The sequence below is a fragment of the Brienomyrus brachyistius genome, chromosome 10 (assembly GCF_023856365.1).
Source record: "Brienomyrus brachyistius isolate T26 chromosome 10, BBRACH_0.4, whole genome shotgun sequence".
Classification (NCBI taxonomy): domain Eukaryota; kingdom Metazoa; phylum Chordata; class Actinopteri; order Osteoglossiformes; family Mormyridae; genus Brienomyrus; species Brienomyrus brachyistius.
The window spans coordinates 2,877,003-2,893,180 of record NC_064542.1 but is presented as its reverse complement, the minus strand read 5'-3'; the positions used below and the strand labels follow the sequence as shown (position 1 = coordinate 2,893,180).

Here is a 16,178-nt window from a genome sequence, read left to right as displayed (position 1 = left end):
GAAGAGTTCCACACTTCCTCTGGCATTAAAACCAGCACAGAAACAGGGCACCAGGAGTTTCATGGAAGGGGCTTCCATGGCCGAGCAGCTGCATGCAAGCCTCACATCACCAAGTGCAATGTCAAACGTCAGATGGAGTGGTGTAAGGTACGCTGTGCTGGACTGCAGAGCAATGGAAACATGCTCTCTGCAGTGACGAATCAACTTCCCTCTCTGGCAGTGTGATGGATGAGTCTGGGTTTGGTAGAAGCCAAGAAAACGTTTCTTGCCTGACTGTATTCTGCCAACTGTAAAATTTGGTGCAGGAGGGATAATGGTATGGGGTTGTTTTTCAGGAGTTGGGCTCATCCCCTTAGTTCTAGTGAAGGGAATCTTAATGCTTCAGCATACAAAGACATTTTGGACAATTATATGCTTCCAACTTTGTGGGAACAGTTTTGGGGAAGGAAGGCCCTTTTCTGTTCCAGTATGACTGTGGCTCAGTACACAAAGCAAGGTCCATAAAGACACGATTGGGTGAGTTTCGTGTGAGGGAACTTGACTGGCTTGCACAGAGCCCCATTGAACACCTTTGGGATGAACTAGAATGGAGATTGTGAGTCAGGCCTTCATGTGCAACATCAGTGCACAAATTTTCTTCTGGATGAATGGGCAAAAATTCCCACAGACAGACTCCAAAATCCTGTGTAAAGGCTTCCCAGAAGAGTGGCAGCTGTTATAGCTGCAAAGGGGAACAACTCCATATTGATGCCTATGTGTTTAGAATTGGATGTCATAAAAGTTCTTGTACTGTAGGTGTAATTGCCAGGGGTCCCACTACTTTTGTCCATGTAATGTGCATCTCAATAAGCAAAATCTTCATTAATATGTGCAACAATTTTGTGAAAATAAACTGCGGTATATTTTATATAAAAGAACCTGAATTCAATAATTTCAAGTTCAAATTAACTATTAAGCATTTGGTGATGTACGCTAGGCCAATTAACAGAATCAGAATGAAAATTATTTTATAATGTAATAGAAATGTTTTTTCTTTAAATATTTGAAAACAGAGCAAAAAGCAGATTTCCTTGTTTACCAGCGAAAGCACAAGGGAAGTTTGCAGATCTGGGAAAACTTGTGTTAACTAGCAGAGCTGGACTGGCCATCTGGTATACCGGGCATTTTCCCGTTGGGCCAATTGGTACATGGTGACCTCTTCCCCCGGGATTGGCAAATTTTACTTCTCAGCAAAAGTCATTATGAGGGACCCTTTCCCTGACTCAGCAAAATTTATCGTGGGATAAAGTGGACCCTACAGTACGGGGCAAATTTATTTTGTCCCAATCTAGGCCTGCTTCGGAGGAGCAGCAGGAGCGCACCCATCAGCAAGTACCGAAGAAACTCTAAAAATCTTTAAATGATTCGTTATTGTAACTATTAATGGGAACATGCTTTCATCTATCAATAAATCAAGCTCAAAGAACACATGTGCAGTAGAATGTCGTTTCTGAACCTTTGAATTTTACGGACTGTCCAACAATTGTTCCACTGTTCATACGTTGTAGATGAAAACCACTCCAGATAGGAAAAAAAAATAATAAAAAAATAAAAAATAAAAAAATTAAAGGCACAGAGCAAAACCATGGAAGTCCCTTTCAATATGAAAAGGAAACGCTATTTTCTTACCTTCTCACTCCTTGGTAATGTTTGATTCTGTCTGAAACTGTCGACTTCGTTAATGCTGATAAGATCTGCATCCGAGGGCGGACAACCCGCTGGGAAAACTACTACATCACTCTTCAGTGTATCTGAACTAAAACACACGTCATACTGCTGCGTGGATTTAGAGTAAGACCAGCTTCCGTCGGGGTGTGCGGTGATCGCTGGGGTGCTGTATCTGCCGAAAGAGTCGTCTGTCCTGTGACACTTCAGTGCTATTAGACTGAAGATGCTGAGTAAAAATATCACAGAAACTGACACAATGGCGATGAGCAGATATAAGTGTAGACTGGAAAACTGATCCTCTTTCAACGGTCTTTCTTTAAACTGAGTCTTTATATCCCCATTATTTTCAACAACAACAACGTCAATAGACACTGTGGACGAATGAGAAGGATCTCCGCTATCAGAAACCAAAATGACCAACGGATGGGTCCGCAAATCATTGTCACTCATTCGCCTTTTAGTTCTTATTTCCCCTGTACTGGTACCAATTCTGAATAGGCTGGTTCCTTTGGGCTCCGCAATGTGAAAAGAAATCAGAGCATTATATCCAGAATCCGCATCCACAGCCCTGATCTTCGCCACAAAGTAACCCGCTTCCGCAGCGTAGGGGATGCTTTCCGTGTGAACGGAGCCCTGGTCAGAATAGGGTGGAAGAATCCCAGGGCTGTTGTCATTCACATCCAGGATAAAAACGTTAATAGTCACCGTACTGCTTAGTGGAGGGACACCAGAGTCTGATGCCAGGACTCGAAACTGGAAAGTCTTCACTTCCTCATAGTTAAAAGCCTGCAAGCTGTATATACTCCCAGTAAGAGAGTTTATGTTTATCATGGTGGAGACAGGGGCTCCTTTGCTGTTACCGTCCATTAAAGAATATGTAACTTGTGCGTTCTCATTTGCATCAGCATCAAACGCTGTCACCGTTTGTATAAGTGATCCAACCGGACTGTTTTCCTTTAAATAAACATCCAACTCTGACTTGGAAAACTGTGGCGCGTTGTCATTTACGTCGGAAACCTGTACAGTAATAACGCTGGTGCTGGACAGAGACGGGCTCCCCTCATCCGTAGCTATGATGGTGACGTTGTACTGAGAAGCGCTCTCTCTGTCCAGCGGCCGCTCAGTTTCAAGAGAGTAGTAATTCTTATAGTTCGCGTGTAATTTAAACGGTACCTCTCCATATAATTTGCAATTCACAGCTCCATTCTGACCATCGTCTTTGTCGTGGACCTCTACAAGAGCTATTGCAGTACCCACTTTCGCATTTTCTGTAACTGTGTTTAAAAGTGGTCTCAATGTAATTACCGGAGAATTGTCGTTAAGATCCAGCACTTCAACAAGCACTTTACAGTGAGCGGCCATCGGAGGCTGACCTTTATCTTTTGCTTGAACGCGGATATCAAATGCATTTTTTAGTTCATAATCAATATCTCCTTTAACGGTTATAAGTCCCGTGTGAGGGTCAATATCAAAAACATCCGAAATTTGGCCTTGCTCATGTTTACTGAAGGAGTACACAATCTCGCTGTTTGCCCCGTCATCTAAATCTGTTGCATTTAACATGATTACAGATGTTCCAGCTGCTACATTTTCCGCAATCTTTGTTTTATACAAAGAGCTACTAAATATTGGACTGTTGTCATTATTGTCCAGAACATTAACAATAATCTCCGATGTGCCAGATCTAGGGGGGGTCCCACCATCTACAGCAGTTAGCAGGAGGTGTATCACGGACTGTTTCTCTCGGTCTAAAGCTTTCTGCAAGACCAAGTCAATAGATTCACTCTGTTCTCCAATAGACTGCAACCCTAGAGAAAAATGCTCATTGGGACTCAGTTTGTATGTTTTAATCGCGTTTTTCCCAACGTCTGCATCCCGTGCCCCACCTAATGGAAATCTTACCCCGGGTAAGGTGCTCTCGGCAATGTTTATTGATTGTAATTCAGATATAAATGATGGTGAATTATCATTAATATCCACGACATTAATTTCTAAACGATAAAATTTTAAAGGATTATTCATTATGGCTTCCACATTAAGAATGCATTTAATGGAATTTGAACAGAGCACTTCCCTGTCTATTCTGTCTTTAACAAATATAACCCCATCATCTAAATTTACCTCAAAATAGTTTGTCTTAGAGCCGGAGACAATCTGAAACATACGTGACTGAAGCTCCTGTACGTTGATATTTAGACTCTTGGCGACATTCCCCACAAATGTTCCAGGCTCTATTTCTTCTGAAACCGAATAGGTAAGTTGTCCAGAAACATCCTCCAAGAAACGGAGCAGAAACAGCAACATACAAAACGTCCTCTCGGTTTTCGTCTTCTCGATATGATGCATTTTCCCATCCACAGACGCACCAAAATACGTTTTTTATATTTTCTGCTCTTCCGAAATAAGCATTATGGATCCGAAATGGGGATTCGAATGGTATTCAATATGTCATTTTTTCCGTCCTTGTGTCTTATAACAAAGCCCCACAATACCACATTTACCAGGGGTGGAGCCTAGTGCTTGTCTTTGGCGGTCAGCGGAGACATCTTGTGGAACATTACGTATTGCACCTTTTCTGTGCAACCTTTGAATTGCAGGGTTTGCGTATTCTGCAGTATTTGGGAAACGTACCATTATATTCTTCTGTAATCGTGTATTGATAAAACAGATGTTATAAAATATTTTCTATGTATTGTTTTATTTTTATTCCTATTTCCTCTCCTTGGTTACTCTGAGGATAAGCCCATTTTCACAACATTCTGCTGATAAATTTAAAGCTAACTGCAAACGCAGCTCGAGAACGTTAACTTGAAAACAATTTAACAGATTGTCCTAAAATCCCTCTGGGAAACATTCTCTTGAACTCTTTATTAAGTTTGTAATTTTCTTTGATAAGTCATTTGGTTTATTTATGGTTACATCATGGTTATGTTACATGGTGGTGTGTGGTTGTGTAGACCAGGACTCTCTGTACCTGCACCTGATAAAGCCGTGTTACTGCTGGGCTCATGGGCAAGGTCCTTAACTCCATTTGCTCTTTGATCCTCACTTGTATGTCAAGTTGGATGAAATTCCATTTAACACTTGATGATCATTTACAATTATTCTGGATTACTTCTCAAGTAATCACATCAAGTTACAAGTCACAGTATTTAAACTGTAGTAACACCTTTAAATTACACCCTGATGTTGAAAAGAATAATGTCAGATTTTTTTTAATATTAAAGGTTGAGTAACTTGTTATCTAGTGTATACTAAGTGTAAAATAAGGGCCATTATTACAGTGTTAAGTTAAAGTATGTTTAGTTGCCTTCCAGGTGACACTAGTAGCTATTGGTTAATTGTTAACCAATAGCTGTTAACTGTGATAGGTACAGATAATAGGCAGCAGCATCTCAGAGATATGCTTACAATGTTGAGCATTAGAGACTCAGCATTGGACATAAAAAATAACAAAGTTGTTGAAAGGCACAGATTGTAAAATAGACATGAAAAATGAAGGATGAAGGAATTCATTTTAGCATAATAATAATATCGACCGATGCACAATTCTCAACAAGAGGGTACCAGGATGAAACTCTTGAAGGGATAAAAAAAGCTGGATTGTTGGGGCAAAGATAATGGCAACCTGGTAACACTTTACTTAAGGCTATGTTTTTAGTAATAATTCATTCATAAAGCATAAATATTTATCAAATGCTTAACACATTATAGCCATGTTAGTTATGCATTATGAATCCTTTATGAAGCTTAAATCTATAATGCACTATACATATCTTCATAATGCATTATAATGGTAGGTATAAGACTTAAGGATGATTTGTACTGCATTATGAAGGTGTCTATAGTGTCTGTAGTGCATTATAGATGAGAGTTTCATAGGGCAGTCATAATGTATAATAAACATGACCATAATGTGTTATGCCCTTTTCTAAATATTTATAGACATGTTTATAATGCTTTATTAATGCATTATAATGCATTATGAATGTGTTTCTAAATTACTAAAAACAATGCCTTTGTCATGTCCTACTCTTCCTGATCCTCCTGTCTCCTCCCTGGTGTGGCGTCATCAAGCGACGCCTGGCCTTCGTTAGCCTTACCCCTCGTTTTTGCCCTCTTGTGATCCACACCAGCTGCCTTTCGCCAAGCCCCCTAATTAGTCTAGGATTTAAGTGCCTCTTGCGATCTCCAGTTGCCTCATTGGAGTTGTGTGGTCCTGTTTTCTGTGTGCTAGCCTCCCCTCTTCATCCCCATGTGATCCTTTTTGTTTGCCTGTTCTGTTTTAGTAAATAAAAAAAAATGTTTGCCCTCATGCCTACTACCATGTCCTCAGTTCCACTTGCACATGACAGCCTTAAGTAAAATATTACTGAAAAGCTCATGCACTCTGCCAGAAATAATATATAATATTAGTCATGAATATATTTGCCATAATTTGAGGTTGTTGGTTCAATAATCTCAGAATTTCTAAAGCTTTATCATTGATAATTAAAGATGGGAAATCTCAAGGAAAAGGATATGACTTAAAACAAATACAGCAAAATGATTCAGCACACTGATAGCTTGGAATACTCACACATCATTATAATTACATTATAACATTATTCTATAAAATATGATTTGATTTAAAATAGTGCATCAAGCATAAATTATTGAATTACTTATTGAACATAGAACCAGTGCTTGAAGTGGGGGGGAAACAGGTGTTGGTACTCCTCTTGATATTCAGAACCAGGCGCCAGTACTCCCCTTGTTATTCAGAACCAGGCACCCGTACTCCCCTTGTTATTCAGAACCAGATGCTGGTACTCCCCTTCTTATTCAGTACCAGGTGCTGGTACTCCCCTTGTTATTCAGAACCAGATGCTGGTACTCCCCTTCTTATTCAGTACCAGGTGCTGGTACTCCCCTTGTTATTCAGAACCAGATGCTGGTACTCCCCTTCTTATTCAGTACCAGGTGCTGGTACTCCCCTTGTTATTCATTACCAGGTGCTGGTACTCCCCTTGTTATTCAGAACCAGATGCTCATACTCCCCTTCTTATTCAGTACCAGGTGCTGGTACTCCCCTTGTTATTCATTAGCAGGTGCTGGTACTCCCCTTGTTATTCAGTTCCCGGTTGCTGGTACTCCCCTTGTTATTCAGAATCAGCAGATAGCGAAAAGTACCATTACTCTTAATAGAAAACCGAAGAGGTGCAGGTACTGTGTACTGGTGAGTACCTGCCCACTTGAAGCACTGTACGGAACATAAATGAAGCATGGAAAATTGCTCTTACCTTTTCCCTTTTAGGAAGCATTCATATCTGTTTCAAAGTGTGAGGTCCATTAATGCTGATCAGATCCATATCCACAGGCAGAAGCTGAGTTGGAAAAACCACCACGTCACTCTTCAGTGCATCTGAGCTAAAACAAACATCATATTGTTGAGCTGATTTAAAGGAAGACCAGCCTCCATCAGGGGAACTGTACTGGCCAAAACCACTGTCTGTCCTGCGTCATTTTGAAACTTATAAAACTTAATAAAAATTGACACAATGACAATGAGCAAATACATATTTAAACTTCTTTGTTGGTTGTGGTCTGAACTGAGTCTGAACTCTCTCTCTCTTTCATTCTGCAACTACACCCTCAACAGATACATTTGATAATAGAGAAGGATCTCCATTGTCAGAAATCAAAATGACTACAGAGTGAGTTATCCAGTCATTGTCACTCATTCACCTCTCAGTCCTTATTTCTCCATAATTAGTTCCTATTGGGAATAGACTGGATGCTTTCAGTTACCGTATTTTTACGTATATAACGCACACACGTGTATAACGCGCCCACGCGTATAGCGCGCGGGAACAAAGGAATTATGTAAAAAAATTTCTGCATAGCGGGCCCATGCGTATACCACACATGCTGCCCATTGAACTGAAAACTCATCCCGCCACCCCCAGACATAGATCATACATAGAAAGACAGAGTATAGCTAATCAACATAACAAATCATAATCATGATCAAATCATTTCATTAGTTTTGTTTCGATAGGACATTTTGATCTCCATTAAAATATTAACAGACGACATCAACCATTTAAAACAAATTTTGCATAACAAGCACACAGAGATACCGCGCGGGAGGGTTGAACGTTTTGTAAAAACACGTATAGTGCGCGTTATATGCGTAAAAATACGGTACACAGCCCTGATCTACAAAGTAACCTGCTTCAGCAGAGCAGTAAATATTTTCTGTGTGAACAAAACCTCAGTCCAAATAGTGCTGGAGAATCCCAGGACTGTTCTTATTTTCATTCAGGATAAACACCTTAACAGTCAGGTTACTGCATAACCAAGGTGCAACATAGTCTGTGACCTGAACCCTGTGTAGCTGAAAGTCTGTAAAGAATTTTTTTCACCCGTCAACGGTTCATGCTAAACATTGAAGAAACAGACATTCCAGCAGGAACACTTTGAAGTAGCAAATATGTTACTTAAGAAATTTCTTTCCAGTGGGGGTTGGAAGCAGAAACTGTGTACAAAAAAGATCCAGCTGGACTATTCTCCTTCAAATGAACAATTGCATCTGCGTTTAGGAAGTCTGGGGCATTGTCGTTCACATCAGTGATCGTCGGCCATACTTTACTTAGTCAATTGTTGGTTAACAGGGCGTTTCTTTCGTCCCTTGCTATTATAGTGATATTATACTCTGAAACTATCTTGTGATCCAGTTCCTCATTCAGAATTAACTAGTTTTGAAAGGATGTCTGACATCTGAAGGGAGTTGTCCCAAAAAAATCACAATGGACAAGCGCATCCATGCCCCCATCTTTGTCTGACACAGTAATGTTATCACTGTGCCCTTACTTTTCTACCTCTGGACTCAAGAGGGACGTTACGGTTATTTCTGGCACATTATAATTTACATCAATTACTTCGCATAATAGCTTTGTGTGTCTGCTCATAGGAAAACAGCCCTGGTCTACAGCTTGGAGGTGAATTTCAAAAGCAACACATTGCTCAAAATCAATGCTTCCAACTACTCTAACTTCCCCGTGTGAGCATTTATTTCAAATATGTCAAAAATATTTGGTGGATTATAGATATTAAATGAACATTCAGTCACAACATTAATGCACTCATCCAAATCAGGTGCATTTAGTGTTATGACTAAGGTACCGAGAGGGGCCTTTTCGTAAAGGGTAGTTTTATATAGAAATTTATTTAAAAAGGGCTGCATTGTCATTGACATGCAATCTGTTCACCTCAATGAATTAAGTGCCTGATCTTAGAGGTGAAACCCCTTCCACAGCACTGACCTGAAGACAAAGGCACAGAGTTTTCTCCTAGTCTAATATCTTCTGCAACATTAACTCTAGTGAAATGAACAGTTTTTTGAACAGTGAGCACCATCTAGTGGAATAAAAATATATAGCAAATGGTTTATGAAGTATCATTTTGTCCAACACTTGTTAACTCAAGTAACACTTTGAGTTTGCGAATCCAAAGCAAAAAAAAAAATGCTTTTGATCCATGCAATATGTTTTTAGTAAATCCATTCCAATGTAGTTATTTCACTAATATTAATTTGTGAGGAGGGGCGGCATGGTGGTGCAGTGGTTAGCACTGTTGCCTCCCACCTCTGGGTCCCAGGTTCGAGTCTCTGCCTGAGTCACATGTGTGTGGAGTTTGCATGTTCTCCCCATGTTGTTGTGGGGTTTCCTTTGCGTGCTCTGGTTTCCCCTCCCAGTCCAAAGACATGCTGAGGCTAATTGGACTTGCTAAATTGCCCGTAGGTGTGCATGTGTGAGTGGCTGGTGTATGAGTGTTCTCTGCAATGGGCTGGCCCCCCATCCTGGGTTGTTCCCTGCCTCATGCCCATTGCTTCCAGGATAGGTCCCAGACTCCCCGCAACCCAGTAGGATAAGCGGTTTGGAAAATGGATGGATGGTCTGTGTCGATTACGATGGGAATAGGATCAAATTGTCTTCAACATTCAATACATTTATCCTCACTCTATATAGTTATAGCGGATTGTTCACTACAGTCCCTAAATGGACGGAGTAAGAGGCTATGTCTGGATAAATATCATCTTTGTCAAGTTGGTCTTTCATGAACAATGCCCCTAACTCCAGAATAACCCCAAAATACTCCTTGTTAGACCCAGAAATAATCCAAAAGCCACAAGCCTCCAGTTCCCTAACACTAAGGTTAATGTCTTGGGCAAAGTTTTCCACGATGTGCCCAATTTTACCTTCTCAAACACAGTGTAGACAATCTATACCAATGGCTGGTCAATGACAAAAGTATTTTTTAACCAACTAATAATGGAAGAATCATTTCAAGAAAAAGTACAGCCAGTGTCCATTTTTCAACCTTTTCTTCGATGATGGACATTAAAATTGAAGGCTTTGTATGTGTAAAGAATATAGGCCTACGGCCCAAAGCATACAAAACTGAAACAGATTGAATGACATATTACCCATTTAGTATGCTGATATGAAAAATGAATTAACTAGCTTACTATGCAACTGCACTTTACAATGTGCTGATCTAATCTTATCTTATTGGGCTGATAACAATTCAGTTAGTATAGCAGGAGCTTGGCAATGGGGGGTTGAGGATAGAAGAAGGGAGGGTTTGCACAAATGCCGTGCAAATATTTGATGTTATGGAACAAGAGCCACACACTGTGGTCCAATCTGAGTAAACTAGAAAAACCATATTAATTAACACTAGGCTGGGTTATGCCCTGCCTTACACTCATAGCTTCTGGGTTAGATTCCAGACAACCAGTGATCCTGCATAGGACAAGCGGGTAAGGGACATGGATGCATGGCTGGACAGTACTTCAAACTTGAATGCATAAGCAGTTTTAATATTTTTTAAGTTCTATAATGTCCATCCATAAAATGCATCGATTATCCAAAAAGTGCTATGGAATTGCATAAAATTATGGATAAAGAATTTCCAGATATTCCACTATACCCACCTATTGCTGGTATTTCAGCTATAGTGCCTCCCTGTGCCAGAGTAGGGAACAATTCAAATACCAGCCTTCTAGCACAGATAGGTGTGTGCAGCCAGTAAATACCACTCTAGCACAGTGCAGGACAGATTTTTGCCCTTAAAATTAGTGAATATGAGGCAAACATTAAAAGGTATTACATTGAACGATATCTATACAGGGAAAATCATTTTTGTATTCTGCACAAACTATGAACCATTGTTCCATTGTTCTCAGAAGAATATTAAAGGAGCACTGTTTTGTGCTTAAGGAAATCTTATAGTATGTGAAAGTAAATTGCGGTCGTGCATGGAATCTTTTTCTAAGATGGGACACATTGTGTGTCTTGCCTGAAACAACAGCTTGATCAGAAAAATATTCAGAAAGAATCCGATCGGATAAATGCAAACATTTTATTAGTCATTGGGAAACATGGGGGGTCGATTTTTATTATTATTTCAACCCAATATCTATAGATATTATAAAAAGTACTATAATACTTCAGTAGAACTTTAAAATAAATGAATATTCATCTATATGTTTGGGGATTAAACTGTACATAATTTTCATTTGTAGACTGCAATAACATTTCCTTCTTTTGTAAAATCTTAAAGAAATATCAAACAACTCTGGAATCCAAATTTTGTTGTAATGAGCGACCCAGCAAACGTGTTAATCTACCCAGCAAATGTCTAACATACAAGTCAAGCAGCCCTTTTTTCGTTTAACAGTGACACCATGCGATTCTAAAAAATGCAGCTTGTACGTGCAGGCAATATCACGTGACTAAACGCTAAGCTTTTCGTAATTCAACGTGCCAGGAAACCCACAGTTCTCACTCAAGTAACAGCACAGTTTAAATGAACACCCTATATCAGAAATACGACAAAGGGTTTACCCTAGGATGGCCGTAAACTGTCTGGATATTCATCATATCCTGTGACAAAGGGCAATGCATCTGAAGAACATCAGTACTCGTCGTCTTGTACACGCGAGTATTTACCGTTCCTCCTTTTTGTGATGTTTAATTAATATTCGGTAATTTGTTAAACGGTAAATAATAGCAATAATTTAGTATCTTTTATATATTCTAATTATTCGTTTGTGAACGCAATCTTTAACTGAGAAAGGATTTTTCATTTCCTGATAAAATATAGTTCGAATTCACAGTCCACCCAATAAGGTTACTTTAGTCTCACTCTTAAATGGGTAGGCAAGAATAGCAGTGCACGTATATTAATACAACTTAGGCTACCTGAAATCATATCTGTACAGTCCTCCATCTTTGCATGATTTCGGCGTGGGGCGCTAGTAAGAATTTATTTAGGTCTGAAGAGTCACGTTTGACATATTAACCCTGACGTCACGGGGTCAATATATTATTTAGTTATTAAATCACAAACAATATTTTATTCACAAGTGAAATATTAACTAGAAATAATATTATACGAAAACTTGAAATTTCATCTGCTGATGACAAGCTGTGGTAAGGAATTAGCATAAGTATGGCCTACCGCTTTCTTGCTAGGTTCATGGATTTAGATTAAAATAAAATGAAACACAACAACTACTGCTACTACTATTACGGCTTTGACTACGACTACATATAATCTGTTACTTGGACGGTTTCAAGTGAAAAGACGTGGGCACATGCCGATACTGATAGTGAGCCACCACAACCTTAAAATATACATTTATGTAAACCGTTACCCTAGATTGTGTAGATTTTTAAATGATTTCAGTGGTTTATACTACTTAAGAAGCAGATATCTGCTTGCTCTGTGTAACTGCCATCCAGCAGACAAATTGAATATCCGGTCTAAATATAAAATTACCCGCAGTCAGCAGAAGCAGGCAGGACACGGTTTCCTTGGCAACGCAGCTCCCTGGGGTTGCTGTCCATGGTGCTTATTTCCAAGAGGCAGACGTGTCCTTGGGAAAACGCAGATTGGAAGGGGGGAGGCAGAAACGACGCATGCTTTAAGCAGCTACCCGTTATTTCTAACCAAGCTTTTACTAGCTATTAATGTGCTAACACTTAATTGCATTATGCTCATATCATTGCTAAAACGTCCTTTGTCTAACAGGCACGAGAAATCTGTACTCACACTTGGAAGCTGATTTTGTTCTGTTTTTCAAATGTGTAAAGGAGTAATCAACGTACATATATGTACATTTAGTTTCAAGTGTGTGAATCAATTTCTATCAGTAGTGTAGTCACTATGCTTATTTTTTTAAAACTTATTCTAACATTGAGGAAACGTGCATTGGTCTCTTTGTTATGTACTGTAGTAACGAGATAATATTTTAAACAATTCTCATTTGATGCAAGTCTAAAGGGCTTATATAGTTATTTATGTTACCGGCATCTGTGCAGTAATATAACAACCTCACACTGTCTGAAAAAATGAGAAATGTTCAATAATGTGAGTAGAAATAATGTGTAATAAATGTTGATAATTGCCCAATACCCATCTGTTGTGTAATATATGTAATACTTTGTTAAATTTTTATATGCATATATTTTCTATGATAATGAATGCTATTTTAATTGTTTCCCCCCTCAATACACATACCATTTAAAAATTAATGTTATTAATACTATATTAATAACATTATTTAATTTATTTAAATTAAAATTCATACTTGAATGATTTATGTTGACTGCTGGCCTGTAAGACAAATTTGGTAGAATCATATATGTTTTTCTTTTCAAACAGAATCACATTGTCTCAAAAGAATTTTTTTTCTGAAAAGTTACACATTGAATAAGGCAGACAGCAATATGTTACATATATAATATAGGAATAGATTGAAAGTGATACAGGGATATTCTCTAAGAATGGAATAAGGGCTCTAAATAATTTTAGTGCAAGTTGAAACTATAATTATGTCAGATGGGAGCAATTTTTTATTGTGCTTACAGCTGTTTCTGGGTATTTTTCAAGCAAGCAGTCTTTTTGCCTGTTGTGTAATGTCTGTTACAATCTCCGCTTTCCCGTAGTTTGTCGTGATGCGTAACTGGCTAACAGTGTAACAGGAGTGTGTTGGAAACAGCAGGCTCCAGTAAAGCAGCCGCAGCAGCAAAATGGAACGTCTCTCCAGCGTAATGTGAAGTCATGCTGCACAGTGATGCTACGGCATATAAATTCTCAGGGCTGCTCTGAAGGTGCTTCAGAGGCAGCATAAAAATGATAAGCACAGTAAATTGGGATTTCTGCACCTAGGGCACATTTATCTGTACCCAGCACACATCCTTCTCCAGTGATATTTATATCCATGACCTATTTACTAAAACACATAACGCCAACTCTCAGAGAACAGAGAAACTGCTTGTCATCTTTAGACACCTTGGTATGACAGTAGCTTGCAGGGAATAAGAGCAGATATTTTTCAGGGGAAAATCCTCAAGCAGTGACACTAGGTTAAAGGAGGTAAGAAGGTACCCCATTATGAATTTTATTTATATTGAGTTAGAGAATACAACTCAATGATAATGGTTTAGAGGGCCCCGAGCGACAGGCTTCGATTATCTCCCCAGCCTGACTCCTGAATTGAGGTCTCTCACTATAGTAATAAAAGAGAGAATATAGACCAGTGGGAGCTCAGGGATGCAGTCATGTGTGATAAACCTCTCGTCCCACACTAATGAATGGGAGTGGTCTCCTTTCAAAGCTTTTATTCTCACATAAGCATTGACAAGCAGTAACAGCAATCATATTTACAGTGGTAATTGAGTTTAAACAACGTGACAAAAAAGTGTTGATCTTATCTCAGTCTGTACTAGCAACATATCTGTTCATCTGTACACATAAAACATCATCAATCACGGAACACTTGCAGGATCAGACCTCCGCCTGCCCCAGTTACACTCAGGTTCTGTAATTCTCCACCACCAACACAGAGAATCATCTCTTTCCCACTTCTTCCCAGGTCTGATCTTTCAGCACCTGGCCTGCTTTTCCATTCCTTTGCCCATCCATTCATTCTCTGGTGTTGTGCGGAGAACAGTATAGGTGGATGCTGTTTTATAGTGTAATACACTTTCACAGGAGCCACATAAAGATGAGTAACATATGATGTTTTTTTCTATATCAGTACAAACTATTGATTGTTTTAATCAGCACTGGATACTGAGCTCTGAGCAGGATGAAGCTCTTTATCTCTCAGGATATCCAGCAGGGGTGAAGAAGGGAGATCCCTCCCGTGGCGGTCACTCCAACCGAGAGAGGGGAGGGCTTCTAGCCAGACTCAGATAGTTCAAGAGATTTTTCATAAAAGGGTGGACTGATCCAGGTCAATAAGGCAATATTCAAAATTACTTCTCACTAGGAAACCTCACATTTGAAGTTTGTACTGATATGTCTTCTGGTGATCTAGTAAAGGCAGCAACACTGACAGTTGTAGGCATCAGATAATGCTTTGCGGACATTAAGTCCCAGAACTATTCCAACATATTGTTTAGATACACACATGCACTGTCAGGGGACTGGCAGAGTACAGTGTGCCAGAATACTCAAAGCATGAGCTTCTGATTGATTTAACAGAACTGAGGTATAAGATTTCAGCACCAAGTGACAATACTGGTGTCTGTAATATCTAAATATACACATACAAAGCATTTCTACTTTTTCGCTTTAAACTTCATTTTAATCGTTTGCTCTTCTACATTTCTTGCTGCAGCACTTACATTTTAACTGATAAATCTTTCCCTTTTGTTTTTCTATTCCTTTTCTCTGACACACGGGCACACATATCACTATCGCCCACCCACATCCCCCACAGCTATTCACATATACATACCGTATGCCCTATACACAAAGCACCATATTCTGTTCATAGAAAATGCCTTACAGCTAAAGGTGTTAATAAATAAAAAAAAATAATAATGATTAATGGACACTGTGGGCCACAGTGAGAGAAATTCTGTTTTCTACATCGTAGTTTAGGCATAGGGGGGAATTTTACTGACAGAATTGCACTGTAGCCAACAAACCTTTCATCATAGCTGTCGCCATGGTTACTTCTACTAACCGGTTCATACTGTTAGTACTGCTGCTGAACACTTGTGGCCCAACAATTACTGCTTCTACATATTACAGGGTTCAGCAAAGTGATCAGATGGAGATTATGTTAAGCTAGACCACTAAGTAATCATCTATCCTTTCACCTTGGAAAGTGGACACTAGAGAAAGGAAACACTTTAAAGGAAACATGTTAAAACACTTTAACTACATTGACATGTAATCCTGTGATTAAAAGTCTGACATTTGTCAAAAATTTTGTTTTACAAACCGTACCTTACAAAAAGAACAATGACCACTTTTTAAATCACAAATAGTATTGACTTAAAAGCAATAGCTTCTGCACAATATGAAGTTGGAAAGTCAAAATATTAACCAAAGCACCTTCTTACATCAGTCATATTTGTTATAAAAAACAACAAAACAAGAATATTTAGCATGTCAGCAAAATT

General features: G+C 39.0%; 2 protein-coding genes across 3 annotated transcripts in view; both read right to left on the bottom strand.

Annotated features, from left to right (window-relative positions):
* Window positions 1-4,136, bottom strand: part of LOC125750551 (protocadherin alpha-C2-like) — a 138,026-nt gene extending 133,890 nt beyond the window's left edge. The window contains exon 1 of one of the 2 annotated variants that reach the window (XM_049028556.1): window positions 1,669-4,136. In XM_049028556.1, coding sequence (XP_048884513.1) covers window positions 1,669-4,053 — 2,385 coding nt within the window. In that variant the 5' untranslated portion in view covers window positions 4,054-4,136. The remainder of the gene's footprint in view (window positions 1-1,668) is intronic. The other variant, XM_049028559.1, reaches the window with a different exon arrangement.
* LOC125750555 (protocadherin alpha-C2-like) overlaps window positions 1-16,178 on the bottom strand; it is a 186,409-nt gene that overhangs the window by 114,191 nt on the left and 56,040 nt on the right. Inside the window, exon 3 of the transcript XR_007400375.1 lies at window positions 6,990-7,116. The gene's annotated coding sequence lies outside the window, so the exon portion shown is untranslated. The remainder of the gene's footprint in view (window positions 1-6,989; window positions 7,117-16,178) is intronic.